At 39.0% G+C, this 27,868-nt stretch overlaps 1 protein-coding gene across 4 annotated transcripts in view; it reads left to right on the plus strand.

Annotated features, from left to right (window-relative positions):
* Nucleotides 1–17,426: 17,426 nt before the first annotated feature.
* Nucleotides 17,427–27,868, plus strand: part of PRPF18 (pre-mRNA processing factor 18) — a 48,138-nt gene continuing 37,696 nt past the window's right edge. The window contains exon 1 of one of the 4 annotated variants that reach the window (XM_082739540.1): nt 17,427–17,697. In XM_082739540.1, coding sequence (XP_082595666.1) covers nt 17,632–17,697 — 66 coding nt within the window. In that variant the 5' untranslated portion in view covers nt 17,427–17,631. The remainder of the gene's footprint in view (nt 17,698–27,868) is intronic. The other 3 variants (XM_082739537.1, XM_082739538.1, XM_082739539.1) reach the window with 3 other exon arrangements.

Below are 27,868 nucleotides of genomic sequence, written 5' to 3' on the forward strand. Positions count from 1 at the left end.
CTCCAGGTCTATCCTCTCTGGTGGGGGGAACTTTTAGAAGAGATTAGCCTGTCTGTATCCTTAAACTGGCCAGCTACTTCTAGCGCATGGGTCCAATCCTCAATGTAAATGAATTGCTACTCTGATACATTGTGCACAGCTTAGAATGCCAAATACTTATTTCAGGATTGCATTGTGTTTTAGGAAGAGATTTATAATGCCTTTGGCTCTTGATCCCTTGCCCCATTTCCTGTTTATGGGTATATACTTGTCCCTCTGACCTCATGCTTGATGCTGTCCTTTGGACATTGCCTTTTAATTTCTCTTTATAGTAACTTTGATTTACCCTTAGGATTACCTCTGCTTCTACTTCATTGAGTCAACACTTATGCCTGGTCCAGCCCTCCCCTCATGATTCCTGATATTATCTTTCATGGCAGGTATTTTCCACCCTGACCCTGTTAAGAGGAACCACATATAAAAAGTAACACATGAGGTTACCATCTACTGTAAGGACTATAGGTTTCTAGGGAGTTTCACCTCTTTCACCCCACAAAACCCCAGTCTAGTAACTCTCAGGGGTAAGATTTATAGCCAGCAGAGTCAGAAACCATCCAAGTATGAACACTTTAAGACTGATGGGGTACAACAAAAACAGGTATAGAATACAACTGGGAAGCTGTAAATAATACATGCATCTAACATTCTTGCTCATGACTCTGATCATGGCATTTTGTTACCTATGTTTCTTCTCTATCTGTTCCTAACTCTAAATGGTTTCCTTGTGGCTGGATCCATGAACTTGCTGGCTATTTTTCTTGACTTACTTCTTCCCCATTGCATTTTGACAATAGCCCTTATTCTCTGTCCCTCATCTGTCCTCCACCCTGTCTCTCTAGCGTGGAATGATCAGGTCCTCCTCCACCAACTGCTACTCTTTTCCTTATTTTGTGATCTAGATACTTTTAAATAGGGCTTACACCCCCTATGGGAAATTTAGAAGAAAGACAGTTAAGCGATGGAAAAGGGGATGAGGCAAAGAGCTAGTAGGAAGTGGGAAAGGGTGAAGCCAGGGAAGAGCCATGGAGGGAGAGGAAGAATTGTAAGGTCATTCAGGTAATATTTGGTGGGTAAAACATTTGAAAGAATGAAGACAAATGGTAAATGGAATTCTCCAAGAACAAAAGTAAAGTGTGTGGACATGAGACCTGGAAATAGGAAAAGAAAATGGGTGTAATAGTCATTGGAGAGGTGTGTGGCAGGAATGAGTGCTGGGAAGGTGAAATACAGGGCCATTCCAAGGTGAAATGATAAGGGTGGGCAACTGAAGCATTAAACAGAGGACTCCCATGAAAGGTCCCTGTCATAGTTCTTGTCTTGAAGAAAGGGATATTTTAAAGTTTATTTATTTATTTATTTATTTAATAATCCCTCCACCTAGTGTGGGGCTCAAACTCATTACCCTGAGATCAAAAATCATTTACTGTAACAACTAAACCAGGAAGGGACCCCAAGAAAAGGATATTCTAAAAAATGGCTTGAATAAGTACAAAAAGAATTATACAACAAAGTAGACTATTAACTACAACCAGAGAAATACAAATAAAGGGTAAGGGGTGACTGCAAAAAGGATGCCATGGCAGTTGACACTTAGTGCTGTGCCTTATATGGAATATATACTCAACAAAACCATTTCAGGAGAAAAGCTGACGTTGGAAAGTGTACATGTGTGCTTTTGAAATCATATAGCTGATGTTTACTTCTCTACTAGTGATTCTCAACAATGGATGCACATAAGAATTCCCTGGGAAGCCTTTAGAATGACCAATATCCAGACTCGGCATTCAGAGGTTTTCAGTTAATGGGCCTGGAATAAAACCTGAGCATTACTATTTTTCTAAAGCTCCCAGATGATTCTAATGGTCAACTAAGATGAGAGACCTTTGGTATGTGTACATTTTTTTCTTTTAAAAGATTAAAAGGCTTAGAATCAAAGAATAGAAACACAGATTTGGGAAGTAGAAGGTACAGATTCTAGATTAAGTACTAATGCCAGTTAATACATCTTGGATAATTTTCTGCGAGGAGTGCCTGTGTGGCTCAGTTAGTTGAGTGTTCGACTCTTGACTTTGGCTCAGGTCATGTTCTCTGGGTCATGACATTGAGAGCCCCACATCGGATTTAGGTGCATTTCAGTATGGAGTCTGCTTGTCCCTCTCCCTCCCCCTCTGCTCCCACCTCAGACTTGCTCATGTGCACTCTCTCTCTAAAATAAATAAATCTTTTAAAAAATATCCTTTCATCAGTACAATTTTAAAAATGGTATATAAACTCAGGGTAATGTGTTGTTTCTGTCCCTTATCTTTCAGGAGTTTAGGGAATTAAATTTGGGGATTTTTTTCAGTAGGAAGTTACTATGTAAATACACTTAATTACTATAATCAATCAAAGGAAAATCATGGGTTTTTGTTTGTTTGTTTGTTTTGTTTTTTACTTTCTAAAAATTGAGGTTGGGTCATCTGGATGGCTCAGTTGGTTAAGCATCTGCCTTCGGTTTAGGTCATGATCCCAGGCTCCTGGTTTTTCTCTCAAGTCTTTGCCAGTTAAGTATTATCTTTATTTTGCAAATGACTGACCTACAGTCACACCTCATTATATGACAAAGCCACTCTCTATTTTCTTTCTTTAATCTTAAGTATCTTTCTTTTTTTTTTTTAAGATTTTATTTATTTATTTGACATACAGAGATCACAAGCAGGCAGAGAAGCAGGCAGAGAGTGAGGAGGAAGCAGGCTTAAGTATCTTTCTAAATCTTTGTTGACATGGTATATTTTACAGTGAGTCAGTAGCATTGGTTATAGTGCAAAGAGTAAAAACTATAGCTCTGTTCAACCAGTTGTCTAACTGATAGGATGATGGAACAGAAATAAAATGTCTTGAGGAGGATAAATAAGTCGGGAGAAATTGGCATTTGCCATTGGCTGTTGCTAATCAGATTAAAAGGACAGAAAAAAAAACCAGTAACAAACTACAATAAACTATTCAGGTTTTAGCATTATAACTGCTAAATAAATGTTGAAAGAATGAATAAATGAATAGGTGAATTTTAAAATATTTATGGAAATGACCATAACGATACATAAACTCATTGAATACTTACATATGCCAGGCACTATTTTTAGCACTTTACCTGTTTTATCTCTCTCTCTCTCTCTTTTTCTTTTTTTTAAAGATTTTGAGTAATCTTTACACCCAGTGTGGGGCTTGAACTCACATGTCCAAGATCCATAGTTGCATGCTCCACTGACTGAGCCAGCCAGGTGCCCCAGGCTTATCTCAATCAACATGCTAATTCTTTTAGGTCGGTATTATTATCATTATTCATTTTGCAGGTGAAGAAACTGAAGTGCAGACAGATTAATTATAGTGCTGAGGCATCTATTTGTCTTTTCTTTTTGTGGTGCCACCTGCTGGAGACAGGACCTGCTTGTGTTGCCTTTCCAGACCACTAGCTCTTCTATCCTGTTCCAAAGTCTGTCTGCACTGCTTGTCAATGCAGGGCACCTCTTTTAGCTTAACTGGGGATAGGAATACAGGGCCACAGGGCTGATAATGTCATACATAACATAAAGACTATGGCCCAGGGCATGGATTCCAGTCCTCTAGATTCTGCCTTGGCTCTCATCTCTTCTGTCTTAACCTTGTCAGCCACAGCAAAAACCTGTGCATCCTCTGTCCAGTCATTCTGCAGCTTATTGATTCTGTGAAAGCCATGAATTTTAAGGTGCGCCAGTAAAAGAAATTTACTACTAAGAAAAATAAAAAATACAATTATTATTTTATTTTTATTTATTTACTTTTTTAGAGAGGGCAAGGGAGAGTGTGCAGAGGGAAAGGGAGAGAGAAAATCTTAAGCAGGTTCCACACCCGGGGCAGAGCTGGATATAGAACTTGATCTCTATATCTCAAGATCTCTTGGGTTTGGGCACAATCCAGCTGATAAATGGATAAACAGTGGTACAATCCATTCAAAGGAGTACTATTCTGCAAGAGAAGGTAGTTAACAGCTGAGAGATTTCAAAACATTATGCTAAGTAGGATATCTCAGACACAAAACACCATACACTTCATGATTCTTGAGAACATGACCTGAGCCAAAATCAAAAGTCAAACACTTAACTGACCGAGCCACCTAGATGCCCCATAAACACACCCAATTATAATGATATGATGTCACCAGTTGAAAGATGCATCCTTGTTTCAGAGAAGTTAAAATGTGTAAAAAAAATTTTTTTTAATTGATGAAATATGTACATGTATATATATATAAAATGTGTTTTGATAGATTTTTCTGACACTTAAGGGCTGTTCATAGCCAGCTTTTCTCATGACCACTGCTATTGCCAACTTGCAGTGTTTGTCCCTCCTTTCAGGTGCTGTGAACTGTAGCAGCTTTTGTCACAAGCAGGGCTTTCCTTGAAAAAATTGTGAAGCGTGTGTATTATGGGGAGTGGTGGTTCATACAGGAGAAGAGAATGGTGGAACGCTCTAAAGACTGGATACAATCAGATTGTGGAATATGCCACATTATAGGGAGGTTAAGGAGGTTCTAGAAGTCTCTCTTTTACCACTTTGTGACATGTAGAGTTTCCATCCCCCCTCAAAGTTTCCTTCCTGCCCCTTTGTAGTCAACTCCAGCTCAGACCCCAGCTCCTGGCAGTCACTAATCTGCTATCACTACAGTTATAACTATTTAAGAATTTGAGTGCATGGAGGGTTACCTGGGTGGCTCAGTCGGTTAAGCATCTGACTCTTGGAACTCAGCTCAGATCTTGATCTCAGCGTGGTGAGTTCAAGATCCACATTGGTGTCCCTGCTGGGTGTGGAGCCTACTTAAGAAAGAAAAAAAAAGAATTCATGTGCATGGAATCATGAAGTGTATGGTGTTTTGTGTCTGAGATATCCTACTTAGCATAATGTTTTGAAATATCTCAGCTGTTAACTACCTTCTCTTGAAGAATAGTACTCCTTTGAATGGATTGTACCACTGTTTATCCATTTATCAGCTGGTATACATTTGGATTGTGCCCAAACCCAATGGGGGCACAATTTAGTCTTTCAACATCTAGTATGATATTAACTTTGTAATGATATTAACTTTGTATGATATTAACTTTGTAAATGCTCTTTTTCCAAATTTGCTGTCTTCTGCTGTGGGTGTTGGATTTTGTGAAATGCTTTTTCACCTATCATTTACTATAATCACTTGCTTTTTCTTCTTTAGCCTGTTGATATGGTGGATGACATTGATTTCTGGATGTTGAATCACATAGTTGGATTGAATTTGTTAATGTTTTGTTAAGGAATTCCGTATCTTAAGTTTATGAGAGATGTTGGTTTGTTGTTTTCTTTTTCTGTACTGTCTTTGTCTGGTTTTGGTATAAGAGGAATGCTGGCCTCATAAAATAAGTTGGGAAGTGTCACCTCCTTTTCCATTTTCTGAAAGAAACTGTCCAAAATTTGTGTTAATGCTTCTTTAAATATTTGAAAACTTCTCCAGTGAATCTATTAGGGCCTGCAGATTTCTGTTTATATCCCAGAGATTTTTAGACCCTGTGCTCTGATTTTCATTCAGTTCAAAATACTTTCTAATTTCCCTTGTGATTTCTTCTTTGATTCTGTGGTTTATTTATAAGGGTGTTTAATTTCCAGTAATTGGGGATTTTTCTAGAAATATTTCTGTTACTGATTACTAATTTAGTTCATTATTAGAAAACATACAGAGCATGGTTTTAATAGTTTTTAATTTATTGAGATTTGTTTATGTCACCAGAATATGATCTGTTTTAGTACGTATTCCAAATGGACTTCAAAAGAACATGTATATAGGGGCACCTGGCTGGCTCACCTGATAAAATATGTGACTCTTGATCTTGGGGTTATGAGTCCAAGCCCCGTGCTGGGTGTAGAGCACCCAGCTCTAAAGTTTTAAAGTTTTTTTTCACTTTAAAAAAATAAATAAAAGAGCACATATGCATTCTGAAGTTCGGGGTAGATTGTTCTATAAATTTTAATTAGCTCATGTTAGTTTGGATAGTGTTCAATCCTATTGTATTCTTACTGATTTCCTGTCCGCTTATTCTATCAATTACTGATAGTAATGTGTGGAACTCTCTCTCTAATTGTGGACTTGTTTACTTCTTCCAATTCGAACAGTTTTTGCTTCATGTATTTTGATGCTATGTCATAAAATACATTCAAATTTAGAATAACATGTTCTCTTGTTACTGCAACATCTTCATCATTATAAAATATCTCTCTTGATCCTTAATAATATTCCTAATTCCAAAGTTTACTTTGTCTGATATTACTATAGCCACTCCCAATTTCTTTTTATTAATGACAGCATGCATATATCCTTTCCCATCCTTTTACCTTTAACCTATTTGTGTTTTTATATTTAAATTAGGATTCTTGTGGATAGTTGGGTCTTGTTTTTGTTTTTTTTCTTTAAGTCCACCTGATAATCTCTGCTTTTCAATTATACTGTTTAGGCAATTTATATTTAATACAATTATTGGTATATATCGTTTGTTACCTTTCTTTTAATAGGATTAAACAATTGGGAAAAGTCTTTCCTATTTAATTCACGTTTAGCATTTCCATACTGTCGTTAGTCCTTTTGCAACATTTTTCTTCCTTATGAAGAACTTCAACATTTCCTTCTTTTTTTAAAAGAGTTATTTCTTTGTTGTAGAGAGGTGGTAAGGGGCAGAGGGGGAGGGAGAGGGACAAACAAACTTGGCCCTGGTCACTGAGCCCCATGTGGGGCTCTATCTGAGGACCCTGAGATCATGACCTGAGCCGAAACCAAGAGTTGGACACTTAACTGACTGCACCACTCAGGTGCCCCAAGAACTTCAATCTTTCTTGTAGCACAGGCTTGCTGATGAGTCCTCTCAACAATTCTTGTCTAAGAAAAAAAATCTTTAGTTCATTTCCATTTTTAATAGATATTTTTGCTGAGTGTAGAATTCTAGGTTGACAGTTTTTTCTTTCAGTACTTTAGAAACGTCACTTCTTTTGTCTTCTAGCTTATGTCATTTAAAAAAATTTGTTTGAGAGAGAGAGAGCAAGTGAGCGAGCACACACAAGCAGGAAGGAGGGCCAGAGGGAGAGGCTGAAGCAGACTCCCCAGTGAGCAGGGAGCCTGACTTGGGCTCAGTCCCTGGACCATGGGGATCATGACCTGAGCTGAAGGCAGACACTTACCTGACTGAGCCACCCAGGTGTCCCTAGCTTGAATCATTTCTAATGGGAACTCTGTAGTCATTCTTTCCTTTGTTCCTCTTTACATAATGACTTTGGGTGCAGTTTTTTTTTTTTTTTAAAGATTTTATTTATTTATTTGACAGAGAGAAATCACAAGTAGATGGAGAGGCAGGCAGAGAGAGAGAGAGAGAGGGAAGCAGGCTCCCTGCTGAGCAGAGAGCCCAATGCGGGACTCGATCCCAGGACCCTGAGATCATGACCTGAGCCGAAGGCAGCGGCTTAACCCACTGAGCCACCCAGGCGCCCTGGGTGCAGCTTTAAACATATTCTTTTATCACTGTGTCTCACAAATTTGATTATGATGTGCTTTGGTGTCGTTTTCTGTTGGGTTTATGAGCTTTTTGGATCTGTGTATTTTCTAGTTTTCATCAGATTTGGAAAAATTTTGGCCATTGCTTCTTGAAACATCTATCCCAACCCCTGCCACCAACCCCTGCCCTGCAACCTCTGATTTCCTGGGGCTCCAATTACAGACACGTTAGACTACTTGATATTGTTCCACTGGTCACTCATGCTACGTTTTTTTGGTTTGTTTGTTTGTTTGTTTGTTTTCATTTCATTTCAGATACTGTGTTTTTGATCTAAAATTTTAATTTGGTCTTTTTTTTCCCTTTCTCTCTTCATTATGTTTATATTTTCCTCTGCATTCCTGAGTATCTGGAGCATATTTATAATAGCTGGTTTGGAAGCTTTCCTAGTTCATCATCTCTGTCATTTCTAGGCTTATTCATATTGATTGACTTTTCCCCTGGTTAGGGATTTTATTTTCTGCATGTCTGATAATTCTGTTTGGATCTCAGGACACTGGATTTTTATGTTTTGCGTTGCTGGATTTTGTTCTGTTCCTTCAAAAATGTTGGCCTTTTATCTGACAAGCAGTTAAGTTAGTGGGGATCAGTTTGATCCTTTTGAGGCTTGCTTCTCTGCTTTGTTAGGGTGAATCAAAGCAGTCTTCAGTCTGGAATAATTTAGCCCCACTACTTGGGTGATTGCCTTCTGAGGACTTCATCCAATGCATGATGCCCTCTGTGGGACATTTGCATGTCCCACTGCTTTATGTTGGTTCTTTACTCACTCTTTGGAATTTCAACGAAATATATGCAGATCGGGATTCAGACAATGACTTGAAGGCTCTCCTCTACAGATCTCTTGAGATCTCCCCCTGGACACCTTTTTGCTCACGAGTACTCTTCCTCCACAAATGTAGCTTCCTCAATCTGACAGTACATTTTCCTCAACTCAGTGAAACAACTGGGCTCTGTTTAGGTTTTCTATACCTGTGCTGTTATCCTGGAAACTGCCTCCATGTAGTAATCCTGGGCTAGGGCTCAACTCATTTGTTTTCCTTCTCTTAGGAATCATAGCCCTTTGTGGCGTGTTGTCCAACGTCTGAAAAATAGTTAACTTTCATCTGTCTTGCCTGTTTTTCTAGTTGTTTATGCTGGGACAGCAGTTCCTATAGCACTTAGTCCTTCAGGCCAGAAGCAACAGTCCATTATACCTTTCCATTATTTTTGTGATTATTATTGGAAATGTATGCTTCCATATGATCTGCAAGCTCATTATCTCCTATTACAAAAACACTGCTCCATTATTATAAGTGAAACATGGAATTTGTATATTACCTTTTGAAAGGTGACACTTGCACTCAATGTACAAAAGCAATACCAAGTTTGCTGACGCACTGGCAGGAATCAAAGCAGTGTCGCTAAATTGCACAAGAAGGCTTATTCCTCATCTGCCTACAGTCACACAAAAGCCAGTGTCATTTAAAAATTCTTTTAAAAAATTAATCTTTACTAACTTTTGACACACGAGTAGGCTTTTTTGTAACATTCTGTGAGATGGCATGGGACACAGAAGCATGTCTTCTGTGGACTGAAGTATGATGGTTGACTGCGGGAAAAGCGCTGGGTCATTGCTTGAATTTCAAGGTGAACTAGCCCTTGTTTTTATGCAGTACTACTTTTGCTTAAAAGAATAATCAATGGACAAATATGGTTATTCAGCTTTGGGGTATTTGGCAGATGTTTTCTTGCAAATAAAGTGACCCTGTCTCTTAGAGAAAACAACTGACTATATTTGCTGCTAGTGATAAAGTATGAGCTTTCAGGGAAAATTAGCATTTTACAATTAGTCAATTGCGTCTGCCACCATGAGCTTAATAGCTTCCCAATAATTAAAAGGCTTTTCTGATGAGATTCAGGGGGTGATATTAATGGATGTGATTTCTAAAATGTTGTGTAATAAAGTGTGTCAACATTTGGAAGGTTCACGTGAATCAGTGAACTAATATTTTCCAAATGACCAATGCCTGATGTTACAACGTTATGCACAAGTAAAAGATCCCTTCGAAGTTCAAGATAGGCCAATGGATTTAATGTGATGGAGAATGAAAAGTTTTTCAATAGGTAGGACACCTGGATGGTTCAGTCAGTCAAGCATCTGACTCTTGATTTTGGTCCAGCTCATGATCTCAGGGTCATGAGATTGAGCTCCATGCTGAGTGAGAATCCTGCTTAAGATTTTCTCTCTTCCCGAACCATGAGAGATTATGGACTCTGGGAATTAAACTGAGGGTTTTGGGGGGGGGGGGGGATAAAGGGATGGGTGAGCCAGGTGATGGGTAGTACGGAGGGCATGGAGCACTGGGTGTTATATGCAAACAATGAATCATGGAACACTACATCAAAAATTAATGATTTACTGTATGATGACTAACATAATACAAAAATTGTTTAACAAAAACAACAGAAAAACTATCTGAAACTTAAAAAAAAGAAAATATTTTTCTTTCTCCTTTTCCCTCTGTCCCTCCCCTACCGTGTTTGCACACGCCTGCTCCCCAGCTCTTGCTCTCGCTCTCTCTCTCTGAAAAAAAAAAAATAAAATAAATTTTTCAAAAGTTTATCAACATGATTTTGGATTACAGGTAACTTTTAGGAAACTACCAGTTGTCATGTCCGGGTGTAGTATCAAAGAAGAATGTCCGCAATTATCTGATAAAGATACTCTTCCTTGGGGCCTGACTGGCGGCAACTCTTAATCTGGGGCTCCTGGGTTCAAGCTCCACGTTGGGTATAGAGCTTACTTAAAAAATAAAGATTCTCTTCTCTTTTCCAAGTACATATCTGTGTGAGGCTAGACTTTCTTCTTGTAGTTCACATAAAATAACATATTATAACAGAGATTGAGTGCAGAAGCAGATATGAAAATCTGGATTTTTTTTTTTAACTTAGGTGTGACACTAAAGAGGCTTATGATAATGTGAAAGAATGCTACTCTTCTTCCTAACTTTTTTTGAAACTTTTTTTTTTACCAAATATATTATTTATATGGATATATATAATATTTGTTATTTTTAAATGAATTAATAACTTGACATTTTTCCTGTTTTAATTTCTAGGATGGTAAGTATTGATAGTTCTAACCTATATAAACAAAAGCCTTTCTGAAAAATTCAAGAATTTTTAAGAATAGACAGGGGCCAGAAAGTTTGAATTATCTGTTTTTTAAAGATTGCATGCAGTGAAAACATCAGGATCTGATGTTTTTTAAATGGGAGAATTTATAATCACCTTTTCTTTCTTTCCACTGTAATTGCTTATTTCAGTTTTATACTTTTAGTTGAGCGATTTTGGTAAGTTTTTGTTAGGAAATCATATCTTTAAGGTTTTTTAATTTATTGCCATTGTGTTGCAGGCAGTAATTCTGACATTTCCTTTAATGTTTTTTGTACCCTAGGTTTTTCTCCTTTCTTATTCCTAACCTTGGATTTTTTTCTCCTGAGCCCCTCTTTATTCCCTTCGGTGCCCACATCCCATTAATAAAACAGTACAAAAGCTTTGGGATGAAGGGAATACAAGGGGAGACCATAGCAGACAAGCGCTGTTCAGGAAGAAGGAAAGAGGTCCGATGGGTGTGTGGGGTATCCCTCTCGTTTGATCCCTATGAAAGTTCCAGACAAAGAGACGTCAATGGGGATTGCCAGCTGGTCTCTCAGCCTAGGCTTCACAGGGCCATCGTTTGTAGACCCACCTGGATCCAAGCCTTTCTTCTCAAATTTTAGTGTCCTTAACTTTAATATTGCTTGTGTTACCAGATTTGGATCAGGTTCTGGAGTAGCTGGCTAACCCTAGTCACAGAAATGACTGATGTGAAAGCTAGAATGCCAATTTAATAGTTTCCTAACAAATGAAGCTGAATACCTGTTGTTTGTGGATGGATGCACTGTTTTCTTTTGCTTGCAAGTGTTTCTGGTTTCCTAGAGACTGCTCCTGGAGATGCATCTGTAAGGGAATGAGGAAGGCAGGGTTTGGCAGAGGGAGTTGCAACTCTGCTGTCCTGGGACCCCATGGAGAGCTCTGCAGTGAGAATGGCCCTTTGAGATGCTCTAAGTTGAGGCAGTAAGCCGGGCCTTGGAATCCCCACATCAGTCAGTAGTTGGTAATGGACACCACCTGGGAGAGCCTGTAACCACAGCTGGGGCAGGTCCCTGCAGCCTGGGGCTTTGCCCAGTGAGGGATGCCGCTGTGCGCCCCCTGTCCCCAGCAGATGGGGGATGGGTGCCTGGGCCCTAAAGAGAGGTCTTAGGCAGAACACCACAGCGTTCACTACAAACGCATTGGTTGTAAGATACATCCTGAATTCAGAAACATTAAATGGGAAGAACGTACAACTTAAAATATGGGTAGAACTAGGTTGTAAAGATTTAGTAGTGTTTTTTTGGTACAGAGATGCAAGTTGGACTTCAGGATGAATCCAAGCAGAGAATAGGAAATCCAGAGGGTGTCAGGGTTTATTCTCCATTGTCTGTCATTTATGATTTTTAAAAAAAAATCTATTTTATTCTTCCTTCTTAATATTCCAACTTTCTTTGCTGAAGAGTTTAGCAAAGCCCACATGGGAGGTGGATGATGGCCAACACTGTGCTGGTGAGCATATAAGTTGGCTCTCTGGTGGAAAAGAAGTGTGCACATATAGTCATGTAATTTTTGCTGATATAAAGGATATGGAGGACACAATTTTAGGCAATAATGAACTCTACAATATTTTTTCTTCTAAGTTATATAGCCAGTTGATTCTCACAGAATGCTTTAATGATTTTTGCAGAACTCTTGTATCCCCAGCTAACCTGTGATTATAAAGGAGGAATGAGTCTAGCTCTGACGAGAAAGCTGGTTAATATTTTTGCCTAAATTAATAAGGCAGAAGTGTAGCAACAACAATGCATGTTAGAACTTCATTTGTTTGTCACATAAGATGACTTCTTTATTGAATCAGATAATAGTTCTCGAATCCTGGGAGAATAGCTCCTCAAGGTTTTCCTCTTCACCTACTAGGAGACAGCTGCAGACACAATACTTTTAAATTTAATTTGTATCAATTCTTTTAGACGGGAGAGAGATTTTGCTCCCCAGAGGATCTTTGGCAATGTCCAGAGACATTTTTGCTGGTCACAACTATAGAAGGAGGGTGTTACTGGCATCTAATAGATAAATAGATGTCAAACATCCTTCTCCCCCAAAAGAATTATCTGGCTCAAGGTTGAGAAATCCTGATCAGTATCAGTAACATTTTCTCCATAACTCTTTAAAGTTTAGATAGTTAACAAAATAATAAATCAAGCCCAGATTTGTAGCAGCTGCCAATTTCAGTGGTGTAAATATTCCCACTGTGGCTGATTGAATCTACCAATATGACATCTTCAAGTGTGGAGTCGTTGAAAAATGTGTGGTAGCACGTTACGTGGAATTTCCACCACAGAGAGGCAATAGTTAAAACTAACGCCAAGATTAGAAATTCTAAATTAACGTGTAGTAATATAATTGTATGTAATAGGTTCTGTGTATTTATTGCCTGTATTTATAATGTACTTATGTAAATAAACATTTAACTTTTAATAATGGCTGTGTTTCACAGCTGGCTCATAAAATTCTTAAAGATTCAGTAGTTTACTCTTGGAGGTCAGTATAGACCAGCCTGGCTCCAGCTTGCCACTGAAATGACTATCCTCCACCCTTGAATTCACATTTTGTATTTCCTGCATCTTAGAAAGATCAACCCAATTCCAATGCCAGTTGCCTAGGGAATGGACTCTGGCTGGCCCAGAGTGGGTCAGGTACCCGCCCATGGGGTAGCTATGCGAATATAGCTGGATCTAAAGGGAGCCTGTCCCCTCCCATTAGGAAATTTCTGGATGCTTCCGTGTGCGTGGGAGGGCACCCGCAGAGGAGTCGATGACTGCTACAGACACATAGACACTTGCTTCCTCCTCCGCTCCTGTTTATCAAGACTCCATGCAGACTGAGTTTCTGACTCATCCACTTTTTCCTCCCCAGAGAGATTTCAAAATAATGTATTAGATCAGTGGTTCTCAAAGTGTGGTCCCGGGATCAACAACAGCTGCTTCACTTGGGAGCTTGTTCAAAAAGCAGATTATTGGGCAGGACTTCAAACCTCCTGACTGAGATGTTCTGGGAGGGTGGGGACCCACAGTCTGGGTTTCAGAAGGTCCTCCAGGTTATTCTCAGGGAAGCTGAAGAACGAGAGCCACTGTACTAGATTATCTAGTTTTAAAAAAGAAGTTACATTCTATTCTTTAGGACAGCAGCAAAACAAACCCAGTCATCCTGATTAAATTTGGTATTTCTTCCAGTCTTCAGAAATGACAGACAATCTCCCTTTGGATGAATTACTTTAGCAGAGGAAAAATGTCATCAATCTTATATTGATTGATTTTCACTATTTCTTCTTTTAGGAAATGACTGGTCTTTTAGTTCTGTGAATGCTTTATTATAACCTCATCTATGCTATTAAATCATAGTTAACTTACGTAATTTGACTTTTCAGGATCAATTTCTTGATTCCCAAGCCAGCTGGTACTATCCTCAAGAGTAGGGACAACATTTTGTATTTGGTTTAGGTCACAGAACCTAATGTAGTACAGAGCTTACAGAGGACACCTAAATATGGTTGAATAATTATAAAGATTTACACAATTTTTTTTGGTCCAATGCCTTGCTTTCTTTTATTAGCATTATTTAAAGTTCATCACACCTTATTTCTAAAGTAGTTACACTGGAAAAATTTATAAAGAATTTCAATAATTAAAACAGAAAATGGATATTTTCTGGATATTTTCTCCAAATTACGGGACTTTTATCAAATTATGTGTGAGGAAGAAAAGGAGAATCACCAGTGGTTACTATGGATAGATAACAAGCTGATATTTTATGTTTCCTTCCAATCATTTTTTCTCAGTTTATATGCTTTTCTAGCCAAAAAGAAACCATATGCTAGATTTCTAGTTTCATTAGTTTACTTTTTCACTAAGCACTATATCATGAGCATTTCTGAAACATGGTTTTTAATGTTCTAGATTATTCTATGTATGAACTGTAAGTTATTTAACCATTCCTCCATTTAGGATATTTGGGTGGCTAACAAAATTTGACTTTTTAAATAACTACTGTGATGGAATGGGATGCAGTTTTCTTAAAGGTTTTATTTATTTATTTAGAGTGCACAAGCTGGGGTGGGAGAGTGGGGGAAGGGACAGAGGACTAATGAGAAAGAGAATCTGAGGTTGACTTCCCGCTGAGTCTGGGGGGTGGGGTTAACCTCCTGCTGCAGAGATCTTGACCAGAGCAGAAATCAAGAGCACAACGGACCAAGCCACCCAGCGGCTCCCTCAGAGTCAGGATGGGTTGGTTCTCTTTTTATCCCTTCTGTATTGAAAAGCTTACACATCAGTTCGCTTGTTCAAGTACACATCTCTCTGTTTCATTTCAAGGCTTTGTCAAGATTTAATGCATATGTTTACATAAACATCGAAATCAGCGAGAGCCTGAAATTATTTTATTTTATTTTTTTATTTTTTATTTTTTATAAACATATATTTTTATCCCCAGGGGTACAGGTCTGTGAATTGCCAGGTTTACACACTTCACAGCACTCACCAAAGCATATACCCTCCCCAATGTCCATAACCCCACCCCCCTTCTCCCAACCCCCCTCCCCCCAGCAACCCTCAGTTTGTTTTGTGAGATTAAGAGTCACTTATGGTTTGTCTCCCTCCCAATCCCATCTTGTTTCATTGATTCTTCTCCTACCCACTTAAGCCCCCATGTTGTATCACCACTTCCTCATATCAGGGAGATCATATGATAGTTGTCTTTCTCTGCTTGACTTATTTCGCTAAGCATGATATGCTCTAGTTCCATCCATGTTGTCGCAAATGGCAAGATTTCATTTCTTTTGATGGCTGCATAGTATTCCATTGTGTATATATACCACATCTTCTTGATCCATTCATCTGTTGATGGACATCTAGGTTCTTTCCATAGTTTGGCTATTGTGGACATTGCTGCTATAAACATTCGGGTGCACGTGCCCCTTTGGATCAGAGAGCCAGAAATTTAAAAGGAGCCTGTTTTTGGTGGCTAGTTTTTTCTCTGTCTTGCGCTTAGCTGTCTCCCATTGGCCAGCTGTTCCTTTGCTGGAAACCTCCCCTCACTGTTACTATCATCCCTGTCAATCCTTCATTCAGGTTTCTGTGTAATAATCTCTCCTCCCTAAAACAGGAAAATGTTAATAAATTATTTGCTTAGGGAATTATAAGTGACTTAAAAGGCTGTTAGCCATATAAGAGTGTTGCCATGTTTATTAGTTCAAGGACTTTTTCTTTGTAAAATATTTTAAGCTTTCCAAAGCCTTAAAAATTAGCTTAGTATCAGGGAGTGAGTTAACTTCCTATGTTGATTTATTTCTGGTAAAAGTCAGCCATCTTTTGGATGAAATGTAACCAACACACACACACACATACGTGCACACGCACACACACAGGTGTACAAAACTTTGTAAATCGACTGAACAGTTCTCTACCATCTTTTATTTTGTTAAATCATCTCACCCAGTATCAACCGACTGAACTGAATGATATTTCTTTCCTTTTTTAGTGGGAGAAACTAAACTGTCAAATATTGTTCAATTATGACTTATTTGGAATTTCAAAAACAACTTCAATGGCATAGAACCAAAGAGAAATGCTTTGTAAACAGTTCCTAAGATTTTTTTTTTCCTTATAAAGATTTCTATTTATTTGGCAGACAGAGATCACAAGTAGGCAGAGAGGCAGGCAGAGAGAGGAGGAAGCAGGCTCCCCGCCGAGCAGAGAGCCCGATGTGCAGCTCGATCTGAGGACTCTGGGATCATGACCTGAGCTGAAGGCAGAGGTTTTAGCCCACTGAGCCACCCAGGCATCCCTTAAGGTCATTTTAAAAATTAAATCTTAGGGGTGCCTGGGTGGCTCAGTGGTTTAGGCCTCTGCTTTTAGCTTTGGTCATGATCTCAGGGTCCTGGGATCAAGCCCCTGGGCTCTCTGCTCAGCCGGGAGCCTGCTTCCCTCTCCCTCTCTGCCTGTTTCTCTGCCTGCTTGTGATCTCTTTCTGTCAAATGACTAAATAAAATCTTTAAAAAAAATAAAAATTGAAATCTTAAATATAATTTTTCTCCACAATTTAATTTCTCTTGGGTTGGACTGACACACACACACACACACACACACACACACTTTCTGATTACATCTCCAATCATGTCACTGAAAATCTTGATTGCTGAACACATGACCATAAAGATTATCTCAGCCTCGGGTAAAAGTTCAATTAGCACCAAGATATGTAAGCCCTTTAGAACTGAGAAATGAGAGACATTTACTTCTGAAGTGAATTAAATGGACGTAGTTGCTTAACTTTACAGGGAATTTAATGGGCTGGCAACAAACACTGCCCCTTTATTCTTTACTGAGCTAATAGTATTGTTCACGGTTTTCCCACTTTAGTGCATTCATTTTGACAAGCAGGTAACTTCAAGAACTCTGGTTTAAACTGGTTTAATGAGTGAGGATCTGGCCCTAATTAATACAATTGAAGTGTTCTATGAAAAGACTTTTCCTTCTGAACTAGTAGATACAAGCAGATGCAATAACTTCTCATTAAAAATACAGCATGTCGACCTCCACCGGCTTCAAGACTCCTGTTTCAGCCTACTTTGAATTGTTAGCTCTCCTAACATCAACGACTGGCGCACTTCCGGAGGGCGCCACCAGGGGGCGCAAGTTTACAGAGGCTTCGTCAACAACAGGGGCCGTGGAGCACTCCCTTCCCTCCTCTCACTCACTTCGGCTTCCGCCGGAAGTGGTTATTAACAGTCGTTGTCGGGTACTTGGGCTTGTTTGTGGTGGGCTCGCTGCGCCTTGGTGGGTGAGGCTTGGTCGGAGGAGTCCGAGAGGGAAGCTCGGGCGTAAACCCGGGCAACGAGATGGACGTTCTGAAATCGGAGATCCTCCGGAAGCGGCAGCTGGTGGAAGACAGGAACCTGTTGGTGGTGAGACTCCTGGGCTGTCGTGGGGCTTTGGCGTTCGAAGACGTGTGGGTGGGGGGCGCAGGGAGTGAGGGTGGGGTGAAGGGGTCTGGGCGGAGATGAGGCTTGGTGGGAGCTCCGCGGCGACCCGGAGCGGCCCCTTTAGACCCACCCTTTGACGCCTACCTCGGGAGTCTGAGGGAGGCTGGGAATCGCAGCAAACGCCCCAATTTTGGCAGATTTACCCCGGCTGCCCTCTTTCCCTCGAAGTTTCTCTGTTTACCCTTTACACCCACTCCCATATGTCTGTATTCTGCGAACGTGCCGCGGTTCTGGTGGTTCACGTCTGTGGTTTTACTGAGGGTTTGTGCCCGGCTGAAACGAGAATAAGGGAGGGCCAGAATTATTTAAAATCTAGGACTCCGTCCTACTTTTGAAACCCGAGTTTTTATTACATCCCTCCAGCACATAGGACAAGTCTTTTGGCCAGCCCTTCGCTTGATAGGACGGTTAAAACTGTTGTGGACAAACAGTGGAGTAAAAGGAGAAAGGAGAGAATTGCGTGATTTAGGAACTTCCTTAACTAGATGTTCCTGACTTTGTTGCATAACAATAACAGACCAGCGGTTTTCAAAGCCTTAGGCCTCCGGAGCCCTTTACACTACTACAAATTAGGATCACAAAGGGCTTTGGTTGGGGTATTTATAGATATTTGCCGCGTTAGAAGTTAAAGCTGAGAAGTTTTTCTTATTGAAATTTAGATGAGGTACAAAACTGTATTAGTTGCGGGTGCTTAACATAGTGGTTGACAATTACAGACATTACGAAATGCTGACCACATTGCAGTTTAATATGTCACCAACAAAGGTATTAAAATGTTATTGAGTGTATTCCCAGTGCTGCACTTTTCATCAGCCGTGACTTAATTTTATAATGGGAAGTTTGTATCTTTTAGTCCTCCTTACCTGTTTTGCTAGAGTCCCACCCCATCACCTTTTCTCTGTATTTTTAAGTTTTTTTTCTTTAGATTCTATATATAAGTGATATCATACGGTATTTCTTTCTCTGATTTACTTCACGTAGGGAAATGACCTCTAGCTCCATCTGTATTGTCCCAAATGGCAAATTTCATTTTTTTATATGCAACTATATAATTTAATATAGAATTGATGATTTATAATCCTTTCTGCGTTGAAGTGTCCATCAGTATTTTTCAAATTTTTCACTGGCCACAGTCACTTTAAGAAATTTTTATATTTTGCTCTGAAATATATGTGGAAAAAATTTCGTGAAACAGTTACCTTAACTACATGTAATTCAGTCATATGTTTTAATCTCTTCTGTTTGATTTAAAAATGCTGGTTGGGGAATGGCTGAATTGTTTTCATTACCTTATCTGTAACTGGAAAACACCTATGTTACCTTGTTGTTCTGGTAGAGCTGCCTCAACTTGGTCATTTCAAGTGATGTCGCAGCTTTTTATTGTTTGTCCGAGAGTTGAAATAGTAAGTAGTTATTGCGAGTGTCTCATTGTTAAATTGGAGAAGCTCCTGTAATAGCCTCCTGTCACCCGTCCTAAATTGTCTGCCTGGTGTAACTACTCAGTTAAGTATAGCTCTCATACCAGTGCTTTGGGGCTAACACAGAGCATCATTATGTGGAAAATGCAGGTGCTTAGGGAACAATAGAGCATAAGTAGCAGTTTTTGTTGTAGTGATGAGGATGGGTTTTGGGTAGAATTTTTAGCTTTGTTTTTTCCCCCAGTATTTATTGAATATTTTGTATATTTCTATATATGTTACACTGTGCCACAGAAGATTAAAAAAAAATCATGCTCGATCCTTTAAGGAGTATGCATTCAGTTTCACAGAAAATAGGGAAACCAACAGGCATGATACTCTCACCTTTTTTTCCTGTTAAAACAGGATGAGGTATCCGTTAAAACTTGGGTCAAACTTTCCACCTGCGCACTGGATCCGAGCTCATCCTAGCACCACCAGGAATCTGAAATGTCACATATCTCATTTCTTCCTTTGCCGTCTATTGGCTTACCCCCTCCAGCCCTGGAACATACTGGATGTCTCTGTCGTCTTTAACAAGGTGGTTTTTTTTTTTTTTTTTTTTTTAAAGATTTTATTTATTTATTTGTCACACAGAGATCACAAGTAGGCAGAGAGGCAGGCAGAGAGAGAGAGGGAATGGGGCTCCCTCCTGAGCAGAGAGCCCGATGCAGGGCTTTATCCCAGGACCCTAAGATCATGACCTGAGCCGAAGGCAGAGGCTTAACCCACTGAGCCACCCAGGTGCCCAACAATCAGGCTTCCTAAAATAAGTTCTAATTTCTGCACACTCCTTAACATGATGCACAAAGGTTGCTGCCCCCACAACAGTACTGAATCCATTCTAATCAGGGACCCAGTGACCTCCATGCTTTCCAGCTGACCTCGACAACACTTGACACTCTTGACCAGTCTTCTTTCTACAGGTGCTCCTCCACCTCTCCTCCTTTATGATAATACTAAAAGGATCTTGGACTTAAAAATGTCAAGAGTTAGTAATTTCTATGCCGGTGAAAATCTGTGCCTTTCTCATTTTTTCAGTTCTTTGAACTTGCCCTTACTCTTAGTCATCCTTTTTTTTTTTTTGTAATAGTCTTCTGTAATAGTCTTCTGTAATTTTCTTTAGCTCCTTCATGGTGAGTGAGTAGCCTTCGAAAGTGTTTTTTTCTTCCTAGTGTAGCCAAAAAAAACAGTGTGATGGGGGCTTTGTTTTCCTGTTGATAGCATATTTTGACATCTGCGGAGATTTTTTTTCTTCAACATTTTACTGTAAAAATTTTTAGTTGTGCAGAAAACTCAAAATTTTACAGTTAGAGGGGTGCCTGGGTGGCCCAGTCGGTTAAGCGTCTGTCTGAAGCTCAGGCCATGACCTTGGGGTTCTGGGACCTAGCTGTGGGTTGAACTCCCTGCTCAACAGATTGTCTTCTTCTCGCTCTCCTTTGCCCCTTCCCACTGCTTGTGACTTCTCTCTCTCCCTCTCTCTCTCAAATAAATAAAATCTTAAAATTAAAAAAAATTGTACAGTTAGAAACTCACATGCGTACTAGATTCTGTAGTTAAACCTGCATTAATATTTTGCTCTATTTGCGTTATCATGTACCTGTCCAAAAGGAAGGCTCCATAGCTCAGGGGTAAGAGCACTGGTCTTGTATCGTGTACCTGTCCATCTGTCTTATCACTTCATGTAACAGTGCAGAAACTACTTCAGAGCGGTTACAGCAGTCAGAACTTTTTAGGACGGTGATAGGCTATTGTAGCTTTTCCACAGTTTGATGAAGGGGCACTCACAAGGTAAGTATCATAACTCCCACAGGTTAACAATAAAAAGCCAGGACACCACTTGAAATGACCAAAGATAAGGGAGCTCTTCAGGAGCTCTATGGACCGGTGTTACTCAGCTGCAGATGTGGTAATGAAAACAATTTAACGACCTTAATATATTTCAAGTTAGGTTATAGACATTGGCACACTTTACCCCTAAACAGTTTGGTGTGCATATCATGAACAAGAGTTCAGTGTTTTAAATAAACACTTCTTTTTATATGTATGCACAATTTTACATATTAAATAAATTTTAAATTTTGAAATTTAAAATATTTTATATATTAAGAAATACACAGATCAGTGAATTTTGACAAATGCATATGCCTGTGTAATCCCATCTGTATCAAAATAGAGAGTCTTACCTCACTCCATCTTCCAGTCATTCCCGTTGCCTACTACCCCCAGAAGCCGTCACTGTTCGTATTTCTTTGCACCAGTGGTTAGTTTTGCCTGCCCAGAACCTCACAGGACTGGAATTGTACTGTGCACTCTTCTGTGTTCCACTGTGTTTCATCATAATGATTTGAGTTTTCTCCATGTTGGGCAGATCATTTCCTTTTTTTGCTGAGTAGTATTTCATTGCATGAATAGATCTGGTTTGGGAATCTGTTCTTCTGATGTTGGGCTCCTGGGCTGTTTCCAGGGTTTGGCTCTGAAGATGAAAGCTGCTGTGGAACGTGCTGTATAAGTCTGCTGTTTGCATTTCTCTGAGGGATTGGAATTGCTAGGTCACAGAGAACATATATGTTTTTTATAAAAAGTCACCACATGTTTTTCTTATGTGTTTGGACCATGTTACACATCTACCAGCAAGGAGGGTTCAGAGGTCCTCCATTCCCACGAACAGTTTGTGTTGTCAGTCTTTTTAACTTTAGCCATTTGGAGGATGTGTAGTGATACTGCATTTTGGTTTTAATTTGCATCTGTCTGATAATGATAAGTGCTCTGTGTGTGTGTGTGTGTGTGTGTGTGTTTAGCTCTTTTGTAAAGTGTTAAAATTGCTTGCATATTTTTTTAATTGGGTTGGGTTTTTTTCCCTTCTTGTGTTGAAGGAATTCTTCATTAATTATTGATGCCAGACTTTAGATACCTCAGAGATGTTTTGTGAACATTTTCTTCCGGACTATGGGTCTTCTATTCCATTCCTTTCCTTTCCTTTCTCTTCTCTTCCCCTCCCCCCTTCACCCTCCCCCCTCTGCTTTTCCCTTTCCTTTTCCCCTCCCCTCCCTTTCCTTTCCTTTTCTTTAAGGATTTATTTATTTAAGAAGGAAGGGAGAGGCAGGGAAAGGGAGAGGGAGAGAAGCAGACTCCTAAGTGGGGAGCCTGACACGGGGCTTGCTCTCACCAACCTGAGATTGTGACCTGAGCCAATATCAAGAGTCTGATGCTTAACTGACTGAGCCACCCAAGCACCCCTCTATTCATTTTCTCAGTTATGTTTTTTGAAGAGCAAAAGCTTTGAATTTTGAGAAGTCCATTTTACCAACTTGTAATGGTTATTGTTCTGTGTGTCCTGTCTGGGACTATGAGAGCACAGCTAGCTGGAAAAAAGTTTGGCCGTTCTTAAAAGCTAAATATACCCCTACTGTATATGACCCAGTCCCTCTATTCCTAGGCGTTAATTCAGGAGACTAAGGTATTCTCTCACATTCTAAAAGCTTTTTGTTTTTATTTAATAAACAGAATTCTAAACAATTTTGAATCAGTTTTTTGGTATGATGTGAGATAGTTGTATGGTTTATTGCATTCCGTGTGGGTATCTCATGGTTCCAGCACCATTTACTGAAAATAATTTTCCCTTTGGATGGTTTTGGTGTCTTGAAAAATCGAATAATTGTTTAAGTGTGGCTCCATTCTGGGTGCTCACTTCTATTCTCATAAGCTCTTTGTTGATCTTTATGCCAATGCCACACTGTCTTTTGATTCCTGTCACATCATGGTGAGTCTCAAGGTCAGGCGAGGTCCATACCACCACTGCTACTAATTCTCCTTCCTTCCTTCTCTTCCTCTTTCTCTTCCTTTTTATTCTCTTGCTGTGATATTTTATTTTTAAGCAACTTTATTGAGGTGTGATTGACATACAGTATACTACACATATTTAAAATGTACAGTCAGGTGCATTCGACGTAACTGTTTACCTGTGAAACTTTCACCACAGTGAAGAGCATGAAATGTCCATTGCACTCCAGAGTTTCCTTTTGCCCTTTTGTAATCCCACTTTCCTGCCCCTCCCTGCTCCCAACACTTGCTCTATCCACAGGCAACCACTCATCTGCTTTTACTTTCAATTAGTTAGCATTTTCTAGAGTTAGCTGAGAAAGAAATTGTTGAGTATGCTTTTTTTTTTTAAGATGTTATTTATTTATTTGACAGAGAGAGATTACAAGTAGGCAGAGAGGCAGAGAGAGAGAGAGGAAGAAGCAGTCTCCCTGCCAAGCAGAGAGGCCGATGTGGGACTTGATCCTAGGACCCTGAGATCATGACCTGAGCCAAAGGCAGAGGCTTAACCCACTGAGCCACCCATGCGCCCCTGTTGAGTATGTTTTCTATCTTGTCGGCCTCCTCTCATTCAGCCTAATAATCATGAGGTTGATTCATATGCTTATATATATCAGTATTTCATTATTTTTGTTACTGAACAATATTCCACCCTTACATGGGGAAACCCCAATTTGTTAATTAAACTATTGAAAGGCATTTAGGTTGTTTACAGTTTTTGGCTGTCACAATAGAGCTGCTTTGAACATTCGTGGACAGGTTTTTATATGGATATGTGCTTTCATTTCCCTTGACTAAATGCCAAGGAGGTGAGATGGTTGGGTCATATAGTAGTTATGTTTAACTTTATTTTCTTTAAGAGTTTGTGTAAGATTCTTGCATACAGTTTTATATAATTGTATATGTTTTATAGCATATGTAATTACAAAATAGATTTTATTTGTGCAAAGTAAATTTTCATGTAGTTTTCTCCTTTGGATGATATCAGAGATAAAATACAGCCAACAGGATTCAGTGGCACTTAATAGCTCTTTCATTTTGAAAAACATTTGTCTTTTTTTCCTTTCGTGAGGACTTAAGGTTTACTCTCCTCAATTTTCATTTTTCAGTTTTCAAATGTGTAACAGTAGTCACTGTGCTGTACACTGCATCTCTGTCAGTAATTATTTTGTACCTGAAAGTTTGTACCTTCTGATCATCACCCATTCCCCAATCCAACTCCTGCCTCTGGCACCCACTAACCTGTGTATTTAGGAGCTTGGTTTGTTGTTAAAATTCCTTGTGTAAGTGAGATCATACGTTGTCTTTCTCACTTCAAACTTCACTTAGAGTAATGCCCTTCGGGTCTGTCCATGTTGCTGTAAATGGCAAGATTTCATTTTTTACGGCTGAGTAATACTCCATTGTGTGTATATGTGTGTGTGTGTGTGAGAGAGAGAGAGAAGGAAAGAGAGAGATTTTTTTAAATTTTTTAATCCATTCGTTCAGTGATGGACAAGTTGTTTCCATGTCTTGGCTATTAAAAATAATGCTGCGATGAACACGAGGGTGCAGACATCTTTTCAAATTAGCGTTTTCCTTTTCTTTGGATAAATTCCCTGAAGTGCAGTTGCTGAGCAATATGGTGTTTCTCTTTTTAAGTTTTTGAGGAACCTCCACATCATTTTCTGTAGTGGCTCCACCAGTTTACATTTCCACCAAGAGTGCACAAGGGTTCTCTTTTCTCCCCATCTTTGCCAATGCTTGTTATTTCCTGTCTTTTTGATAATCGCATTCTGATGGGTGTGAGGTGCTATCTCCTGGTTTTGGTTTGCATTTCCCTGATTAGTGATGTTGATTGGCATCTTTTCATGTGTCTGTTGGCCATTTCTGCAACTGGGCAACTGTTGGCATCTTTTTGGGAAAATGTCTATTCAGGCCTTCTGCTTATTTTTAAATTAGATTATTCTTGTGCTATTTAGTTGAATGAGTTCTATATCTGTTTTGGATATTAACCCTCTATCAGGTATATGATTTATAAATATCTTTTATTCAGTAGATTGCCTTTTCAGTTTGTTGATGGTTTTGTTTGCTTAGCAGAAACTTTCTAGTTTCATGTAGTTTCACTTATTTTTTTTCTTGTTGGCTTTGGTTTTGGAGTCAGACCTAAAAACTCCTTATTAAGACAGATGTCAAAGAGCTAACTGCCTCTGGTTTAATGGTTTTGGGTCTTACATTCAAATCTTTAATCAATTTTGAGTTAATTTTTTTTTTTTTTAAAGATTTTATTTATTTATTCGACAGAGAGAGATCACAAGTAGTCAGAGAGGCAGGCAGAGAGAGAGAGAGGAGGAAGCAGGCTCCCTGCTGAGCAGAAGAGCCCGATGCGGGACTCGATCCCAGTACCCCGAGATCATGACCTGAGCCGAAGGCAGCGGCTTAACCCACTGAGCCACCCAGGCGCCCCAATTTTGAGTTAATTTTTATGTATGGTTTACGATAGTAGTGTAGTTCAGTTCTTTTGCATGTGGCAATCTAGCTCCATTTTTTGAAGAGACTACGTTTTCCTTGTATGTTTTTGGCTCCCTTGTGGTAAATTAATGGATTATATGGGCATGGGTTTATTTCTGGACTTTTTTTTTTTTTAAGACTGCTTTATTTGAGAGAGAGAGCGAGCAGGCGGGGGAGAGGAAGAGAGACTCAAGCAGATCCACTGTTGAGTGCGGAGCCCGACCTGGGGCTTGCTCTCAGGACCCTGAGATCATGACGTGAGCCGAAATCAAGAGTTGGATGTTTAACTGACTGAGCCACCCAGGCATCCCTCTGGGCTCTCTCTTTTGTTGCATTCATCTGTTTTTATGCAACTACCTGTTTGAATTACTCTAACTTCGTATTATAGTAAGAGATGAGGGAGTGTGATACCTCCAGCTTTGCTCTTTCTCAAAATTACTTTGGCTATTGAGGTCTTTCATGGTTCCATATAAAACTTCGGATTGTTCGTCCTATTTTTGTAATAAATGCTATTGTAATTTTGACAGGGATTGGGTTGAATTTGTAGAGTGCTTTGATAGTGTGGATATTTTCACAGTACAGGCATACCTTGGAGATACTGCAGTTTTGGTTCCAGACCACTGCGGTAAAGCAAATATTGCAATAAAGTGAGTCAGAGTTTTTTGGTTGCCCAATGCACATCAAAGTTAAGTTTACACTATATTAAGTGTGCAGTAGCTTCGTGTCTATAAAAATACAACGTAATTTACAAATATGGCTAAAATATTGCTAATATATGCTAACCATCATCTTTTCTTTTAGTGAGTTGTAATCACTGATCAGATACCATAGCAAAAATAATAAAATGATAAAAGTGAAAAAGTTTGAAGTATTGCTGGAATTAACCAAAGTAGGGCACAAAGTACACAACTGCTGTTGGAAAAATGGCACTGATAGACTTGCTCAAGTGAGGGTTGCTACACATCCTCAGTTTGTAAAAGGCTTAATATATGTGGAGCACAACAAAACAACATAAGCCTGTACTAATTCTTCCATTCCATGAGCACAGAATATCTTTCCATTTATTTGTCTTCAGTTTCTTTCATCACCGTCTTAGGGTTTTCAGCATATAGCTGTTTTATCTCCTTGGTTAAATTTATTTTTTGGTAGTTTATTCATTTTGATGCAATTATAAATGGAATTGTTTTCTTAATTTCTGTATCTGATACTTTATTAGTGCATAGAAACAACAGATTTGTATGTTGATTTTTGTATCCTGCAGTTTTACTGAATTTATTTATTCTTACAGTGTTTTGATGGAGTCTTTAGGGCTTTCTGTATATAATACGTCTTCTGCAAATAGTGACAGTTTTACCTTTTCATTTTGGATTTTTTTTTGAGTATTTGCTGTGGTGAGGACTTCGAATACTGTGTTGAATAAAAGTGATGAGAATTGATCCTGTTGTCTTGTTCCTGATCTTAGAGGAAAAGCTTTCAACTTTTCATTATTGACTATGATGTTTTCTGTGGGCTTGTCCTATTTGGCCTTTATTATGTTAGTATGTTCCCTCTCTAACACTATTTTGAGAGTTTTTTTTTTTTTTTAATCATAAGTGGATGTTGAATTTTGTCAAATGCTTTTTCTGCATCTATTGAGATAAGATTTTTTTTCCCTTCCATTTTGTTAATGTGGTGTATCACATTGATTTGTGGGCCTTGAATGATCCTTGCATCCTTAGAATAAATCCCACTTGGTTATGGTGTATGGTTCTCCAAATTCATTGTTGAATTTGACTTGTTAATACTTTGTTGAGGATTTTTGTGTCTATATTCATCAGGAATATTGGTCAGTAATTTTTCTTTCCTTGTAGGATCCTTGTATGGTTTTTAGAATTGGGGTGATGCTGGTCTAATAAGATGAGTTTGGAAGTGTTCCCTCCTCTATTTTTTGGAAGCATTTGTGAAGGATTAGTGTCAATTCTTTGAATGTTTAGTAGACTTAACCAGTAAATCCATCTGGTCCTGAACTTTTGTTTTTTGAGAGGTCTTTGATTTCTGATTGTCTCCTTGCTAGTAATCAGTCTGTTCAGATTTTGTATTTCTTGATGATTCAGTCTTGAAGGTTGTAGTTTTCTAGGAATTTATCCAAGGTTGTCCAGTTTGTTGGCATATGATTGTTCATGATAGTTTAAGATCTTTTGTATTTCTGTGGTATCAATTGTAACGTCTTTCATTTATGATTTTATTTGAGCACTGTCTCTTTTTACTTGATAAGTGTAGCTGAAGATTTGTTGATGTTTATCTTCTCAAAAAAACTTAGTTTCATTGATCTCTTAGCGTTTTAG

Source organism: Mustela nivalis (assembly GCF_964662115.1).
Source record: "Mustela nivalis genome assembly, chromosome: 7".
Taxonomy (NCBI): Eukaryota; Metazoa; Chordata; class Mammalia; order Carnivora; family Mustelidae; genus Mustela; species Mustela nivalis.